This window comes from Guillardia theta (genome assembly GCF_000315625.1).
Source record: "Guillardia theta CCMP2712 unplaced genomic scaffold GUITHscaffold_2, whole genome shotgun sequence".
In the NCBI taxonomy this organism is placed as follows: Eukaryota; class Cryptophyceae; order Pyrenomonadales; family Geminigeraceae; genus Guillardia; species Guillardia theta.
The window spans coordinates 1,231,047-1,248,162 of record NW_005434672.1 but is presented as its reverse complement, the minus strand read 5'-3'; the positions used below and the strand labels follow the sequence as shown (position 1 = coordinate 1,248,162).

Sequence of the window (17,116 nt, the reverse complement as noted above, 5' to 3'; positions counted from 1 at the left end):
TCACGTTTTCCTTCGGAAGAAGTAGACAAACGGTCCGCCGCCAGCCACGTCGAAGATGTGAGGAGGAAGATCTGGGGAACGTTGAGAGGGGCTGGGGTTGCAGCAAAGCAAATTACGGTCGATCCTGTGACGATAAGCCACATCCTGGTTGCGTTGAAATTTCGACTGGATCCAGATCTATGCCATGGCCGTCAGCTGTGACAAAGAAAGAGAGGCAGGAAAACAGCGAGGTTAGGAGCACGCAGAGGACTTCAGGAGGAGAGGACGGAGGGGGCAGGGAGAGGAAGGAGGAGAGGATTACCGCGTCCTCGGATGATCCGTCGCTCTTGCTCTTCACCTGAAGGTCTTCAAACCGACGGGAACGGCAGGAAGACAGAATCACCTCCACCACTACCCCCACGTGACAACCTTGACCTCTAGTGAACCCGATCTGCATGCTCCCTTCAGCCCGCATGCAAGGGCGAGCTGGAGGCGAGCTGGGACTTACCTTGTCCTTCTCTACGACATAACCGCACGTGAAGACAGCGAGGTCGCCCTGCTCCTCTTGATCAGAAAGTGGAAGTCGAACAGCCCTCGACGCACCGGCTGAGGGAGGATGACGCGATGAAAGTTGAGCAGCGGCAGGATGCGTAGGAACCCGTTGTTCTTCGGCCACTTGGGACCTGTGAGGTCTTCACTAGAAGCAAGACGGGCACAAAAGTGTGGAAAGGAGTGAAGCGAAAGATAGGGAGGGAGGAGACAGAGAACCTCTGAGCTAGATTCTAGAAGTAAAGGGAGGACATGAAGGAGGATAGAGGAAGTGGAGGATGTGAAAGGGAGAGAGGAAAAGGGGGGTGGAGGAAAAGTGGGACGTTACAGGAGGGACATGGGAGACTGACCGGGAGGAACCATGTAACCTGCGTCAGCGATGACAGAAGGATCGGCTCCTGTCAGGTCGACCTGTTGGAAACTCCCGTCATTCTCCTTGTCCTTGAAGGGAAGAAGTCGCACATGGCTGAGGGCGAAGGCGCTGCATCCCTGGTTGGGGGGGAAGGAGCCAGTGAAGCAGCCGAAGGGAGCAGAGGGCTGAACGAGGTCGAGGAGGGAGAACTTGTCCATGTAGAGGGGCATGAGAAGATCAGCTCTCGCCTGATCGCCAACGAGAGCATCGAGATTGTCCAGAGCTCGCGCAACCTCGGGAGGCTGCTCCCCGTCCTTGGTGAGGGCTAGTTCCCCGGAATGAATGCCACGGAGGACAGAAAGCAGCTCGTCTGCCACTTTTTTCTGCGACTGAAATCAGAGGACGACGAGAGAATATTTGGAAGTTGGCAGTAGTGGTGCTGGTGATTGAGGAGGAGGAGGAGGAGGAGGTAGATGATTCTCACATCTTTCTGCTCCAAACAAGAGAACAATGAGGAGTAGCACAGCTCGTTGATTGCAAACTTTCCATCCTGTCCAATGCCGAACATGTTGTACATTTTAGTGTGTTCAATCTGCGAACTGTGTGAGAACTTCTGTTGTTCAGTTGGACCTCATGCTCATGCTCTTGCTCCAGCACCTGAAGCTGTAACTACTTCCGCTACAGCCCCCCCTCGTCTCTGCTCTTCTCCCGCTCTTCTGCTTTCCTCCCTTACCTGCTGCAACGCTGTCGCGCACTGCGTATCTCCCTCGGGCATGTACTTGGCAGCCTCCATGATCCACTTGGTCGCTTCCTCCGTCTTGTCCTGACCCAGCAGCGCCATCCCCTTCCTGTTCGCCGGAAAGTCACGAATCCTACCATGCAGGAGCGCAACTCTACCTGTAGAGCCCCTTGGGATTGGTGGGGTCGGCGAGCAGGACGAGAGAAGAGTGTTCCTCAGCGAGATGAAAGTCGGAGAGGAGGAGGGAGACAGCGGCAAGGTTGAGGTGGCAGGTTGCTCTCAGACCCTTCAGCTCCTCCTTCAGCTCATCGCTCTCGATGTTGGCAGTTTCTTGCTCGGAAGGAAAGAGCGACAGGCAGCGGAAGTATTCCTCCTTCGCTCGCTCATGCTGCCCCTCCTTGTACCTCTGGTTTCCTTCCGCCTTAACGAGGTTCGCAACCTCATAGACTCCTGTCGGAGTCGTATGAGACGAGGGAGAGGGAGGAAGCGAGGCGGAAGAGGGAGGAAGGAGGCGGCAGGACAAGGAGGAGGGAGGACGTTGGAGAGAGAGGAAGAAGGAGGAAAGAAATGGTGGAAGAAAGAGAGAGGGAGGTGTCTACTGGTGGGGAGGAGAGGTAGTCAGCGTCACACCTCGAGCAACGTCCAACAGTTTCGAATCATTTCTCCTGATCCTCTCAGTCTGCAACTCACAGATGGAGGAGCTATCGGATCCGACTGGAGATCCCTGAAACCCAGCAAACACAATCACTGCTGCTGATCTATACAAATCGTCAGTGACGGGAAACTTCACGGTCAACGTCCTACCGGGCGGTCCCGAAGCAGCAGCTCCACAAGGTTCCTTGTTTGTCGGAAACATCATGAATGCAGCCCCATACTTCCTCTCTCTCGCTTCCCGAGAACCTCGACCAGATCTTGATTCCTCCCATGTGATCGCAGGAGGCCAGCAGGACCCCGTCGTCGCGGAAGCTCAAGGAGTTAATGTATCCCTCGTGCCCCTGTAATGTTGCTGTCTTCTCCCACTTCCTTCCTGGTGACTTCTCCTCCTCCCACTCCTCCCAGAGATGCACTTCCTTCCCGCACGCCACCGCCACCAGCCCCCCGTCCGTCGGGCAGAAGCTCACGCGGCGATCGCCGCCATGTTGCGACACTTCAGAGCCAGCGAGGGTCTGCCACGTCTATCAGTCAGAGCAAAGGAGAGAGGAACGAGGGCATGAAGACAGAATGAGGAGCATGCAAAGGAGGAGCAGAAAACCTTAAGGCTCCAATGCTCAGCGTCCTTGCACTTGCCCTCCACAAGAGCCTCAAGGTCATCAGAGCAACTCCAGATGACAGCCGTCTTATCGAATGAAGACGATACAATCGACAGCTTGTTGTCGTCTGAGATAGACACATCGATGCCTACAATGTTTCCCTTCTGCTCCTGAGAACCAGTCAGCTCAAGACGAGCAGAGAGAAGAGAGGTGGAGAGGAGGGACGAAGGCGAGAGGAAACGATTCTGCTCTTACTTTGAGGACTGTCACACACGACCAATCTGACATCCCTTGCCCTGTCTTGCCATGGATGCGAACGCTGCAGTCACCTCCTGCTGTCAGAAGTAGTTCTGTGCCACGAAAGTCCTTCCTGTCAAGTACGAACTTGTCAATTGATCCTTGTCAACAGGAGGTCATAAAGATACCACACACAATCGCTGATGTGCTCAGTGTGCTGTGTGTGGAACGTTGCGATGACGTTGCAAGCCTGACCGTAACTCCCGTCTTTGAACATCCAAAATTTGACATCTCTGAAGAAGCTCATCCATCAGAAACTCCTCGTTGTGTGTACATGCCTTACTTGTCATGCCCGGCTGTGAGGAAATGAAATCCTTTTTTCCTTGACGACGACCACACACAGCTGACCTGAAGGCGAGTGAGCGAGAAGAGGAGAAGGGGGAGGTTGAAGCGGGACAGGAGGTCGTACCACATCGCCCTTGTGAGCTTTTGACGTGAGCAAGTGAGACCAACTGCAGGAAACTCAGCGAGGAAACTTAGTCACTGACTGTACGACTGTTTCTGCTGCCCGTTGTTCATCCAGACGTGAACCTGACCATTGTTGTCGCCTTGTAGGAGCTCAGAGGGATAAGCAGTCATCAGCAGCACTCACCTCCTGTCAGCATCATCCCGTCCAGAGAAAACCCGAGAGAAACCAGGATCCCCGACTTGTCAGGCTTGGGGAATGTCACTGCTGTACGTGCTCATCAGAGCCTTGGCAACTGAAAGGTGTCTTGTTACCTTGCATGACTGTCAAGCTGACGATAACAACGATCAGTCAAGAAGAAAGATATCAGGAGGGCGAGGAATCCGCTGCGGACACGTCAGTCTCACATCCCAACACAAGTACACCATGCCTCTCGTGCACATCCCATGGCTTCTCCCCCTTCCCCTCAAGTGGCTCTTCTCTCTCCTCCTATCCTTTACGTACCCTCTCTTCTCGTTTCTCTCTTCTCTCTCTCCTCCTCTCCTCTATCAATCTTCTTCCCGCCCTTCGCGTCCTGCCATCATTCACCCCTTCGCTGCATGGTCCGCATGTGCATTCATGGGGTTATAAAAGATGAGTATGAGGGTGAAGATTTGTGTAGGATGGGGGATGAGGGGTGGGATCCGTATGAATGATGGCGGGAAGCTGTGTGAGCGGAAGAGGGAGGGAGAGAGGCGGAGGGAGAGAGGCGGAGGCGTGTAAGAGAGGGAGAGAGCAATGCTTGAATCTCTACCAAGTACAGAAAGCTCATGGAGAGGCAAGAGCTCACAGATCACGGGCTGGTGGGATCCTTGAACTATTATGATACCTTAAAGAGGAGGCAGTGCGACAAAAGGAGGGAGCAGACAGGGAAGAAAACAACGGGGGCCAGTTAAGAGACACAGTCCTGGCATATGGAGATGGAGATACTGAACTGCTGGATGTGAGGACGGGTTGAGTTCGAAGGTATGGTCTTATCTGCGACCCTGATGGTAGCGATCCTCAGCTCCTGTTCTTTTGCTCAAGTCAATGTGCAACCGATCATAACAGAGCATACGGGCAGCATCTGGACTTCCATGAAGGAGTTAGACCTGCTGCATCGCTCTCCACAGCTCACAGAGCGACTGAAGCTCATGTCCAAGGGAACAAGCCCGGATTGCCGAACAGATTTCAAATATTGCAGCGCACGTACTATTCTTTTACGAGGGGGGTCGGATTCAGTCAAGCTCAGAAACAAACGGAGGAAGGACGTGAGTGCATCTCCGTGTCATGCGCCGCTCTCTTACCCTCCTCTGCTTCAGGATGGTCTCAATCTGCAGGAAAAGCCAAGACGTCAACCAAGGTGAGCCTGGCGTGGGGGGGATACAAACTGAGTTGCTGAAATGCAGGAAGAAGAATGTCGATGCTGAGGATGGCGATGATGTCCAGAAGACAGTGGAAGGTATCCCTGAAACATCAACCATGTCTCCATTGACCTCCATGCCGAAGCTTTACAAAACAAGATGGCCAAAACTGCGCTAAGACAGGTGAATGTACAGATATCGTGAAGTTGAATCCCTTGACGATTTTGATTCCAGGCAACAAGGCTGAGCAAAGTGTTTCATCGTGATGAAGCTTCGCTACAGGCCATTGACTGTGAACTGCAGGAGAAGGCGACAAGCGGTGAAACTCCGACTGAGGGCACCAGCAGCATCGATCATGGAGCACCGCTGATGGAGCAACTCAAGAACATAACTGAACTGATGGCGACTCATCGAGAATCAAAGATGTCCTTGAATGGATCGATGACGAAAGATCTGCAGAAACGATTTGATGCGGAGAGAGATGCTCTTGATCGTACCAGCGATAAGGTGGTCGAAGCGTTCAAGGCAAGAATGGAACAAATTCTCGAATGGCGAGCGCAAATGGCAGACATGAACATTTCTGGAAGCTCTGCTGACACCAGTGGCAATCTTACTGTCGATCCAACGAAGGACAGCTCTGATATGACACCGCCGGAACACTCCAAGGGGGGGTTTGCGTGTGTTTTGATGGACAGAGAGAACAAAGTCGCGTTTCGACTTGAACCAATGAGAAGCTCTCTGGATGCTGCTGCTTGGTTGGCATTCCACCTTGTCCTTGACATGTTTGGGATGAAGGCAGCCAACGCTGTGAAGGAAGACAAGCCTCCTCCTGTCTTCCGCGAGGACCGGGGGATGAGCGTGAATGTTCCCGTGCAGGTGTGGAATCAGACTTCAATCGTGCGATGCTACCAGGAGCCAACCGTCGAAGCCTTCTCGAAGCATGTTGTGAAGCAAAGAAATCGACTGCTGCGCAAAGCACGAGAGAAACCGTCGCAGAATGGGGGCATTCTAATCTCGTCGTCGATCGAAGAGAGGAGGAACAGTATGATCTTGATGCCTCTGCTCTGGTTCTGGCACACGATTTACATGGAGCCAGTGCCGGAGAACGAAAATCAAAGTCTGACAGAGAATGATTGGACGAGGCGGATCAAAGGCCGTGAGCTTGCGGACGTTCTGTGCAACCCAGACTCGAAGGGAACAGGCGCTCAGGGGCAGGAGGGTTATCGCAATGTCCGCCTCCTGTGCTCTGTCTTCGAGCTTGCAGAGGGAGATCTCGGCTCGACCGCCAGAAGCAAGTGGCGTGCCGGTGCTCCTCGCAATATTGCTATCAAGGTCTTGGAAGATATAGGGAAATCGCTGCGGTCAGTCTCTCTAGATCTCACTTGTCCTGAGGAGGAGGAGGATGTGGAGAGCAAAGGGGAAGAGATGGCGAGTAACTAATGCGATGCTAGGTGTATGCATGCTTGCGGCGTAGCACATGGAGATGTGAAAATGGCGAACATTTTGAACGTCGGTAAGCGACGAGAGGAGCAAGAGCGGGAAGGAGAGGGGACGAGGAGGGAGGAGCTGGGTTCTCCGTGATGGTTGACTGCTCAGGCGATGAATATTGGCTCGGAGACCTTCCGGCCCTCACACGCGCCACCACAAAGATGCTGACGGTCGATCCTGTCGTGAGGTAAACCTGAAACATGAGGGGAATCAACCGTGACGGCTCCACGTTAGCACGAGAATCATGACGGGAAGGCGCATGATGAGCAATGATATGTGGGGTAAGTGCGGAGGAAGGCGAGGAGAATCAAGTTTGATGTGGGTTGTCAAAGGACTCGGGTTAGTGACCCTGACGCTCCTTAGCGGAAGTTCGCGATTCCGAAAGGTCTGCGACAAGTTCAAGGTGATGGGGAGGAAGAAGTATGCTTGACCTAACAGGAATGTTCTAGAGCATCATCGACCCGAAAGACTCCGGGCCCTTGTGGATGATTTTTGCTGCTGGTGAACTAGAGGGTTTGTGAGAGGCCTGACATGCCGGCAAGGTTTCGTCACGTCGCTCTTCAACTTGTCTCGTCGATCGTTGCCGGGAGATACTGAGAGGGAACAGGTGAAACCTGCGAGTAGCTTCCCAACTGACGATCTTTCAGCATCTGTACAAGATTGGGTCCTCTTTACGCGAGCTGGTCTCCTCGCCTACAGGTATGTCCTTCTGTTCCTCTCTCTCCCCCCTCCTGTCCTTGTGCCATTTCTACTCCACCTTGCTCGCTCGCCTCCCTGAGCTTCAACGCATGTGGTGTTGAGGCTCCTGCAGGTCGAAGCATGATCAAAATGTTGTCGAGGGAGCACAGAGAATCGGCTCGCGCGCACGGAGAAGCTCTTGCGAAGACGGTGAGGAGATGTGAAGCTGAGGTTTCCAGCTGACTCCTAGCCAGGTTTTGCAGCATGAAGACTTTCCGAGAGTGTGAGACAAGTCAGGGAGGTGAAGGCGATGGCTGACAACCTGGCAGGTGGAAGCAGCTAGTCTACTGCATGGATGTCTCCAACATCGCTCGGAATGCGCTCGCCATGCCCCTCCCTTCCGAGATGGAGGAAAAAGCTCCTTCGCAGTGACGCAATCACGATGGAGGGTGAGCATGGGGAGGAGTTTTTGGACATGTAAAAAACGTTATTCGACGAGTTTCCACTTCGTCACTGTACACGTGAGCATTCGCTCTTGACGTCACCACACCGGGCGCGAGTAGATCAAGACCTGCCCTCCCATCATCTGCGTGTAGTAGCCCGCATGATCTGTCGTCCCGTGATCCCACTCCACCTCGCTGACCACGCTCATCGTCAAGGGGTTCACTGCCAGCACGTTGTGGTCGTTGTCGCTCCCCTTGTTGTGTCCTGCTCGAATGCCGTCCGACCCCGTCAGATGGAGCGCGAAGATGCTTGCGGTGGCATCGATGAGGTCGACGGCCGGGCGGTGGAAGGCATGGTCCACCAGCCAGTTGTCGTAGGCTCTCCTGCCCACCACAAAGCTAGGGATGTCATTCCAACTCATCCAGCCTCTCGAGAAGAAGAAGTAGTCCATGGCGTAGCTCTCAAACATCTCCGCAAACCCCACCAGCTCCTCCACCTCCCGATCGCTTCCCAGCAGCTGCCCCTGATACTCCACGTTGTGACGCCTTCCTATCACCAGCACTCCCTGTCGCTCCCCTGATTGCAATGGGCCGGACCATCTCCGCATGACTTCAGTCAGAGTCAAATGCACTCGACTCGTGAGGATGATGTCGCCGTTCACATACCCATCGAAGACAAACCGACTCTTGACAGCACACAAGTCAACATTCTCAACATGTTGGAACAGGTATGAGAACATGGGAGTGCCCGCTGAGTTAGTCTCGAACTTGTCCACCACTCTAATCCCAAAACCCATCGCAACCTCTGACCAGTACAAGGATGTCGTGAACAACCATACTCGGATCTGGCCCAAGCTCGCGCTCTGCAGACGGGAAAGAGATGCAAGAGCGTTGAGTTGTGCCTTTTCTTTCAGCTCATCCCCAGCTTCTATCACTGTCGTCATGATGTTCACCATGATGTCACAGTCAGAGTTGCTGTAAGACGAATTTGTGTGAGGCAACTCTTGGAACTGATCCTTGGCTGGCTCCGTCGGATGAGAAGGGCTGAGGGGACGGGCTGACAAGAGAGAAGATGGAGCAGGTGATGCCGAAGCCATGGAAAGCGATTGGCGGGGGGAAGCTGGAGGGATCGCTGGTACAGCAGAAGGGGAGCTGGGCTCATGTGAAGGGGCTGGACTGGTGGAGGAGAGCAACTCGGAGTCCTGACAGTCGAGTAAGGAGTGCTGGATGTTGCTGAGGACTCTCTTAGCATCAGCTATCTCAACCCTCAGTGAGTCCAGTTCGCTCCTCCTGTCTGCTCGAGCGTCTGGTCGGAGGTTGCCGAGAAGTCTAGGACGAGGACGAGACGAAGCTCTCCTGCCGATGAGGAGCAGCTGGAGCAGCGAGAGGAGAAGGATAAACCCGAAGATCCGCATCAACCCCTTCATTCTTGTCGGCCATGCCCCGGCTTTTAAAAAAGCGAGTTTTAGGTTTGGGATTCCGGCACTGATAAAACTTGTTTTATATGTTCTTTGTCGAACAATGGTGTCGGGGGACGCAGCTCAGGTCGAGGGAAAGGGGAGGGGAGACGAGACGAGACGAGACGAGACGAGACGAGACGAGACGAGACGAGACGAGATGAGACGAGATGAGATGAGATGAGATGAGATGAGATGAGACGAGATGAGACGAGACAAGATGAGATGAGATGAGACGAGATGAGACAAGACGAGACGAGATGAGATGAGACGAGACGAGACGAGACGAGACGAGACGAGACGAGACGAGACGAGACGAGACGAGACAAGATGAGATGAGATGAGACGAGACGAGACGAGACAAGATGAGATGAGATGAGACGAGACAAGATGAGACAAGACGAGACGAGACGAGATGAGATGAGACGAGACGAGACGAGACGAGACGAGACGAGACGAGACAAGATGAGACGAGATGAGACGAGATGAGACGAGATGAGACGAGATGAGACGAGATGAGACGAGATGAGACGAGACGAGACGAGATGAGATGAGATGAGATGAGACGAGACAAGACGAAATGAGACGAGATGAGATGAGACTGGTATATAGGATGCGTGGCCGCACAGCAGGAGGCGAGCATTTGGAGGCTCAACTTTTGATAATGAAGGCATCGGAGGCTAAACTTTTGATAGGGAAGGCACCGTCGAGGGCTCGAAGATGAGCCAAACAGCAGATCCAGACTCGTCAGGAGCGCAGATTCATGCGTGCTTGTCTCTGAGCTGCGACGAAACCCTCACGGAAAGATTCAGGGTACGTCTTGCCAGGATTCCGCTTTGCCCCTGGCTTACCATCCGTTCCATGTAGATGTTCTTTGAAAGCACTGCATATCTGCATCAGGTGTTTTCGGGTAGAGATCATGTCGGGGCAGTCTTGGCAGATGTCTCTCAAACAAACAATGACATAAATGGAATGCGGGATCGCCTCTGGGAAACTTTGCGTAAATTGTGCAACGGCAGAGATGGGTTTGCACGAAGAAGCTACAGATTTTTCCCGACACTCTTCCTTTCTCATGATGAAGTACTTGCAGAAGCTCTCTTCCTCCTCAGCTCACATGCGATGGCAGAGAGGCGAACTAGCGAGGATGAAATCCCTTCTTCCGCCCAAGGCAGCAATCCGACTGCAGGCCTTTCCTCCTTCACACCACAATTCTCTTTCTACGGTGTTGTTGGTCACTCTTGCAGATGGAGTCTGACTTGGTTGACTTCGACAAGATCTTAGAAGAGCAAGGATATGTTCTTAGCCCGACAAAATTCACACACCTCCTCCTTTCACTTTCCACGTGATCCTTGCCTTGAGCTGAAGAAGAAAGGTGATCTAACAGTGACTGAATTCAGGATGGATGAGAAGACTCATAAAGAAACAGTGTTATGGGATGGTGTGACGCACATTGTCAAACATCGTGAAAGCTCATTGACCCATGCGACAGTCTGTGAGGGCAAAGAATGGTTCGACCGACTGATGAACCTACAGTGAGAGCTGCAGTAAGAATTTTATCACACTGATACTATCAAAGACAAGAGGAGAAACATCGGATAGCAGGAAAAAGATCGAATCATACGGAGAAAGATGAAGTTGACCTAGCCTTGAATGTAATGACTCGGTGAATTCACTGTATGTTATTGCCAGGCGAGCGAGAGCGAGGAAAGCCTGACTTCGACCAGCGATCCGTTGAATCATGCAACCTTCAAACTGTTCGAGGCGATGCAGGTGCAAAGACAAGCTAAAGTTAGATGTTGACGGGAAAGCGACAGATTGTTGGGTTGGAATCGGGAGACAAAGTCGGCAGTCTTGATGTTCTTTTCAATTCGGTTGAAGTGAATGCAGGAGGGCTCTATCGTAGATTTGTCTCGCCGCCCCTACCATTGGAAGCCAAGTTTCCTTCCTTTTACTGTCTGTGACGTAGGAGCTGCCCCGGGAGGCTGGACGGTATGTGTTCCTAAGCAAGAGGTCCAGCTGACGTCAAACAGCGGCACATGGCGCGGCAATCGTGCGTCAAACATGTACTTGCGATCGATCCTGGTTGCTCTTTTCTTGTGCCTTTGTCGTTTACTTCCCTGACTTCCCAGCAGGTCAGCTGGACCCGAAGTTGGACTCGTGCAAGAGCAAGATCACGCATTTACAAATGAAAGCGCAACAGGCAGCGCTTGTTATTGACGAGAACGCTAAATCCTCAAACACAAGCAACGCGGGCGATGGTGAGAGTCTTACAAACATCAGCTGGTCTCCTTTTGGAGTCTTGATGTGTGACAGCAACAACGACGCTCGGGATACGGTGTCAACTTCTTTCATGAACTCCTAGTCGAGTTTGACTCCTCGAAGGTTCGAAACTTGGTGCTGCCCATCGCCAACTTCCTTGCCCCCGGGGGTCTGCTGATCCTCACAGTGAAGCTGCCAAAAAGGTTCTTGATCCTCCTGCCATCCGCCTGCCCTTGCCCCTATCAAGGTTTCCATTGCCTGAACTGAGAGCCAGGGCGAGTCCGACGGGAGTGGCAGTCACGCGCGTGGAGGAGTGCAAGTCCATGCTGTAAAGATTGACATGTCGTTCAGCCATGTCACTGACTGACACGGTCCCATCTCCGGCTCTAGGTGCTCGCAGTTTGAAGACTTCCAGGTCGAGTGGCTATTCGGCAACAGCTTTTGTGAGAGAACTATACTTTGTCGTAAAAAGACAAGAACCTGATCGACGGACGCCTCTTGCTGTTACGGCGAAGTATGGCTGGCAGTGAGACGGCGATCATATACTGGCACTGCTGCATGAAAAGAACGGAGGCCCGGGGCCCACGCCGCCGGGGGATCGGTGTACCCCCCAAACATCACTGAACTACCCCACCCCGAGAGACCGCCTGACAACGGCTGCCTTTGTGTAACCCCCTTTGTAACGGCTGCGTCAAACTCTGATCCGTACGATGGCACCAAGCAGGATGGGTTAGCGAGATGGTGAGAAGGGGATGGGGGTGGAGGAGGAGGGAGGGAGGATGGAGCTGGCACATGATCGAGGGCGAGGCTTCTCGTCCGTCAGCTGCTCTCCAGCTAAGTGAGGAGGAGTTTGCGTGTGTGGTCCGAGGTAGCGACCTGATTCGAAAACGCTTCCTCGAGAGCGAGCGAGAAGGCAGCTTCGACGTTGACGAGAGGATGGTCGAGCAATGGCTTCTGGATTGCTACGGATTTATACGGAACACTGATGAACTTTTCGACATCAGCTTTGCACAAAGACTGATTGGTTACTTACAAAACCCGAAAATTTTCGAGGATTGGAAGTCATGTGCTGAGAGAGTGGAAGAAGATGCTATGGTGCGTGATTCAGCTACTTGTCAGGCACAGATGGAGACGGTGATGGGAGCGCTGAACTCGATTCGAAGATCTCTCGTCGATGCTGCGAGCTCGAGAGAAGTGAACGAGATTTTGGTGCTCAGACACAAGATTGCATCGCTTGCAGGTGCTCTGACCAGCAGGCAACATTCCGTGGCTTTGCAGGAAATCCGAAGGAATTTGGCGGAGAGATCAGAGAGAGTGATCAACCTTGACGAAGAGATCCTCAAGGATTTCGCTGTCATTGCGAGACTTAGGAACATGATCAGCAGCGAATTTGCTGGATATTCCCTCCTCAATCAATCTCACGAACTTGAGACACAAAGAGAGTTGGAGCTTGCTAGCAGGTGTGAGTGGATTGGATTCAGTTCTTCTGGGATTAATTCTTTGATCACCGCTGGAATGGCGCTGGGAATCCCTCAGCTTGTCCAGCACTGCAATGCTTACTTGGTGTGGCACAAAGACAAGAGGAGAAAAGAATACATATCACAAGTTTCTTCTTCGAAGAAACCAGACCATCAACCTCTATCATGTAAGAAGAGTCGAGGATTAAGTGCATCAAAAGATCAGGAGGGACGAAACAGAATCTTTCGCCATGTGCAGTCTGGAATGGAAGGGGTCCCTCCATACCAAAGAGTAGTTGTTCCTCCGGTCTCACCATCATGTGGCAGAGGTTCATGTCTTCACTCTTCCTCTCTCCTATAAACTGACAGAGCCTCGCACAGGAGAGCATGAGGGATCGAGGAAGAACTCCAAGGAGAACGTGTCCAGCAAATATCCAACGATCAATTTATCAGAAGCATTTGCCACTCCTACGAGCAAACCCCTGAAAGCAAAGGGTCAAGGAATTCTTAAGGTTGTCAGCCCTGAACATCCTGACCCTCTGGCGTCTTCATTTCCGAAACCCAATGGCTCTCATCCCCGGCCATCTGCCCCACCGGAGAAACCAAAATTTCATCCTGGAACGAGCCCGATTCCTTCGGAGAGTTCGGATAGCAAGAGCGGGCTGTTCGACTTGACTTTCTCTTCCAGGACGAGAGATGATGGCGAAACAAAGCATGAATCTCCTCTTACTGCCTTCCATCGCCCTGCACTACACCCTCCCGCTCAACATCTTTCTCATGCGTCACATCCTATGCCTCATTCTCCTCCCCGTCCAATACCTCCTCGCAATGCAGTTCCTCCTCTTCTCATTCCCGGCCATTCTAGTCCTGGTCCTCATATTGCTATTAAGAAATCTTCGCGTGACCAAACAACTAGACAGAACTTGGCACCTCCTAGCTCGAACAACCAAGACCGAGGAGAAGGTTCAAGATTACAAGCAGGCCAAGCAACAGCAGCAACAGACCCAGGAGCTGGAAACTCAGCTTCTGCTTTCAGTAGGTTGCAACCTTCTTCTCGAAAGGACAAGCGGAAGATTGCAGAAAGAGCGAGGAAAGCTGCAGCAGAGTTGAAGAATGCCAAGTCAAAGGAGGAGGAAGCACAGCGGCAGGAAAAAGCTCTCAAGAAAGAGAAGCTGCAGATGCTACAGATGAAAACAAAGAGCATGCTACAGAAGAACCTGCTTGAAAGGTTCAAGAAAGAATCATCAGGTGACATACGACTGCCTGTCTGTTCCTCTCCTGACATTCCTCAGATCGTTCTTCCCGAGCAGACGAGCCAACGAATGGGTTGGACTCAGAGGAGGCCAAATACCTTCAGCACATGAGGTCGTTTCCCCCTACTGCCTTGTCAAATCTGTAAATCTCTTGTGCTTCAGGGCTGTCTGCATGCAACGAGCCGCGCAGCGAGTTCAAGATGCTCGACGGAAACTGGAGGCCAAGGTGAGCCTTGAGGGTTTTGGAAGGAAGAGGTTACGCTGCAGACAGAAACGGGAGGAGGAGGAGAAGAAGGAGAAGGAGAAATGGAGCAGAAGAGATGCGAGACTGGCCAAGTTCCGTCAGAAGCTGAACATACAGAAGATGTTTCAGCCTGGGGCCCGACCAGATTCTTCGGATGCTCTTGACGGCAAAGAGAACGAGAGCGACGGTGACCGAGATCGCAAGGAAGAATCTTCTGAACTCTCTGAAGATGAGGATGCAATCTCACATAGTTCAAGGTTTTCTGATGTCTCTTCCGATGCTTCACCTCAACGGATGAAGGTTGAGGGCAAGGGGATTGACCCGGACTACGCCAAGTTTTACACGAGGCTGTTTGAGATGGCGCAGGAGCATAAAGAGGAGGAAAACTGTAACGAGCTCATGGACAGAAGCTGCCAGGCCAAAGCGGAGAACAAACAAGAGGCGGGAAGCACAGACGATTCGACGGAGGAAGAAATTGTAAGACTGATTGAAGAGACACGAAACGGTTCCAACCGTATGGATGGAGAGGGATGGATAATCAACTCAGCTTCTTGAGCTTCACACTGAACAAAAACTTTCAAGCGACTGCGAGCATCAGGAGACTTCGCGATCTTGCAAGACAGCACAACTTGCTACGCTGTCATATTCTACAATAAACTTGACCTGCTTCATGCTCTGCACTCTCTCGCATCACCGTGGCAAACTTATGCTGGGGTGGTGTCGTAGGCGATGGCGCAGCCTGCAGCAGCGTCAGCCAGCATCCAATCGAGTTGACATCATACAAGTCTCCGAGTCAGGGGGTTCCACAAGTCGCCATCGGAGGTGTTGTTGGGCATGGCGAGGTAGCTAGAGCAGTCGAGTCAGGCCATCATAAGCTCTCACACTACAAGTACCTGTCGAGCTCTGGCTCGCCATTGCCATCAAGGACTTGGAGTTGGTGGCCCTTCAAGGCATTGTACTTCTGCGCGAGAGCGAACTGCAATTATAGCATCAAGACTATTTCACTTCTTTCTCCTTCTTTCCGTCTTTGAGCCTCTTCTACATAAAAATAATGGATAAGTATACTACCTTCATTCTTCATTTATCTCATCGGTAATGGTGTTATACACTTATCACTGCTTGGAAATCTGCTTTCTTTCCCCTCCTCTCCCTCTTTCTCTCCCACCATTCCTCCCTCTCCGCCCCCCTTCACTCCCCCCTTCCTCCCTCCTGATGCTCCACTACTCCATGTCTTCCTCCTCTGATCCTTCTCCCCCTCCCTCCATGCAGTTTCATCTTCATCAGACTCGCAACTCACCATTGCTCGTTCTATTTCGGGAGACTGGGTCCACGTCCCTCCTCAAGCCCAGGCCGCGCCCGCCGCGCCGACCGGGGCCCGGGCCGCGCGGCCCGGCACACTGGCCTGACAGCTGAGCGGCAGCCTGGCCGGACGCCGTAGCGGCCGTTGAAGCCTGAGACGGTCCGACTGTGACTCGCGGCCCTGAGTCCCCCGGGGCCCGGCCCGGCCCGGCCCGTGGCCTGACGCTCGGTGTCCGGGGCCCCCGGGACCGTCCGGCGCCGGGCCGGTCCGTCTGGGCCAGCCTCGTCGTCGGACGGCGTCTCAGTCTCTCGGTGAACGGATTTTCCTCGCCAATTGAACTTCCCGGCGAACTTGCAGAAAGATCAAGGCTTTTCCAGGCTTTGAGCTTTCTTTACTCAAAGTTAAGGTAAAGATCAGTACGAGGACAATCAGGAGAGTCGAGGAGGCTTGACCCTGACACTGTCGCACAGGCCAAACGGCGAGAAGAGAAAAGACAGCGAGAACCAAACCCAATCCTGCCAACTGCTGTCCCCCAAACTTAACTGATACCTTCACTTAACGGCGCGCTGGACAATCCCCCCGCGCCGCCATGCCAGCGATGTCGCGGTGGCCGCCGCCGAAGGAATGAGACGCATACCGGGATGCACCCGCGATGATGGCAGCGTAGGACAGGGAGGCCTTGAGCTGACGAAAGATCCTGGACCGGATGCGTTTGCAAGTCGGATCACCCATCGTCCTGCAAGAGGCCATTTGAGCCGCAACTTGAACTTCTCGGCTCCGACCGGGAGCGGCCTCAGTCTGGTCCAACAGCGGCCCCCCCGTTGAAGCCGCCCGTGCCGCTGACTCAGTAGTGGAGTAAAACGAAAAATGTTGTAGTAGTGATAGTACGGTGAGTGTGATTGTGTAGCTAAGTTTACTCAAAGTTAAGTTATAGTGTAGCAGTGACGAGGCTTCAAGATCTTCTAGCGCATCGGTCGGATATTCCCGGAGTCCTCCGGTCACGCGGCCAAGGGGCCAGTGAGCCGCTAAAACTATTTTATAGGAGACAGTCAAAACAAGGCAGCCAGACAAAAGCGTTGAGATCTCATAAGACCCGCTTTCACGAAGGACCAGCGGATGGAAACGAGTTGTTTGACATCTTTACGTTCCCCCTTCCTCCAAGAAGTTTGGATACGAATCTGTCCCATGTGATCGCAGCCTTTATCAGTTCCTCCTCCCCATCCTCCCTATCCCTCTGAGTCCTTCCACGCCACCAGCACTGCGCTGAAGCAATCCTGTGTTTTGCTATGACCTGCTTGAGCTGCACCAATATCTCCTCTCACTCTCGCAATGATCTCATTTGTCAACCGTCGCAGAGAAACCTCGACTGCTTCAGTGAGCATGAAACCAAGCCCTCCTCCCCCTCCTCATCGCCACGGCTGGAACACGTCAAGGATGTTTGGGCCTCTTCCATCGACAGCCGGGGAGATTTCCAGCCGTGGGGTCTCTACATGCTGTACGAGGAAGCGCACAGAAGCCCATGGAGGCCTTCCATCGACAGGAGCGGGAGGCTTGTGAGGATTGAAGACGTGTCAGCTTCAAGA

At 52.9% G+C, this 17,116-nt stretch overlaps 6 protein-coding genes across 6 annotated transcripts; 3 read left to right on the top strand and 3 right to left on the bottom strand.

The window, feature by feature from the left end:
- On the bottom strand, positions 1-3,893 carry GUITHDRAFT_99724 (hypothetical protein; the record flags this gene model as incomplete). The annotated part of the gene is made up of 20 exons (XM_005842013.1): positions 1-71; positions 117-177; positions 302-337; positions 488-535; positions 583-662; positions 897-939; positions 991-1,263; positions 1,365-1,472; positions 1,614-1,728; positions 1,778-2,069; positions 2,250-2,377; positions 2,424-2,785; positions 2,872-3,039; positions 3,125-3,239; positions 3,295-3,399; positions 3,450-3,514; positions 3,576-3,618; positions 3,660-3,714; positions 3,759-3,839; positions 3,887-3,893. 20 exons carry the CDS (start codon positions 3,891-3,893, stop codon positions 1-3), a joined length of 2,256 nt encoding a protein of 751 aa, XP_005842070.1.
- Positions 3,894-4,579: 686 nt separating this feature from the next.
- On the top strand, positions 4,580-7,552 carry GUITHDRAFT_132018 (hypothetical protein; the record flags this gene model as incomplete). The annotated part of the gene is made up of 15 exons (XM_005842012.1): positions 4,580-4,861; positions 4,913-4,953; positions 5,000-5,052; positions 5,100-5,137; positions 5,189-6,315; positions 6,406-6,467; positions 6,551-6,629; positions 6,677-6,723; positions 6,775-6,845; positions 6,892-6,943; positions 6,985-7,049; positions 7,090-7,141; positions 7,254-7,330; positions 7,375-7,403; positions 7,450-7,552. The coding sequence occupies 15 exons, from the start codon at positions 4,580-4,582 to the stop codon at positions 7,550-7,552; spliced, it is 2,178 nt and encodes a 725-aa protein (XP_005842069.1).
- Positions 7,553-7,661: 109 nt separating this feature from the next.
- Positions 7,662-8,660, bottom strand: GUITHDRAFT_99722 (hypothetical protein; the record flags this gene model as incomplete). The annotated part of the gene is made up of 1 exon (XM_005842011.1): positions 7,662-8,660. One exon carries the CDS (start codon positions 8,658-8,660, stop codon positions 7,662-7,664), a length of 999 nt encoding a protein of 332 aa, XP_005842068.1.
- A 1,758-nt stretch (positions 8,661-10,418) lies between these two features.
- GUITHDRAFT_132016 (hypothetical protein) lies at positions 10,419-11,611 on the top strand (the record flags this gene model as incomplete). Its single annotated transcript, XM_005842010.1, has 8 exons — positions 10,419-10,458; positions 10,510-10,552; positions 10,597-10,672; positions 10,710-10,790; positions 10,908-11,070; positions 11,153-11,355; positions 11,403-11,482; positions 11,527-11,611. The coding sequence occupies 8 exons, from the start codon at positions 10,419-10,421 to the stop codon at positions 11,609-11,611; spliced, it is 771 nt and encodes a 256-aa protein (XP_005842067.1).
- Positions 11,612-12,071: 460 nt separating this feature from the next.
- GUITHDRAFT_132015 (hypothetical protein) lies at positions 12,072-14,788 on the top strand (the record flags this gene model as incomplete). The annotated part of the gene is made up of 8 exons (XM_005842009.1): positions 12,072-12,739; positions 12,761-12,842; positions 12,996-13,065; positions 13,118-13,231; positions 13,425-13,771; positions 13,798-13,984; positions 14,029-14,101; positions 14,152-14,788. 8 exons carry the CDS (start codon positions 12,072-12,074, stop codon positions 14,786-14,788), a joined length of 2,178 nt encoding a protein of 725 aa, XP_005842066.1.
- On the bottom strand, positions 14,778-15,548 carry GUITHDRAFT_149952 (hypothetical protein; the record flags this gene model as incomplete). Its single annotated transcript, XM_005842008.1, has 4 exons — positions 15,531-15,548; positions 15,127-15,209; positions 15,016-15,079; positions 14,778-14,972 (listed from the first exon to the last, which is right to left on the bottom strand). Coding segments are annotated over exons 1-4 (185 nt in total), but the record flags the coding sequence as incomplete, so codon positions are not given.
- Between the last annotated feature and the right edge of the window lie 1,568 nt (positions 15,549-17,116).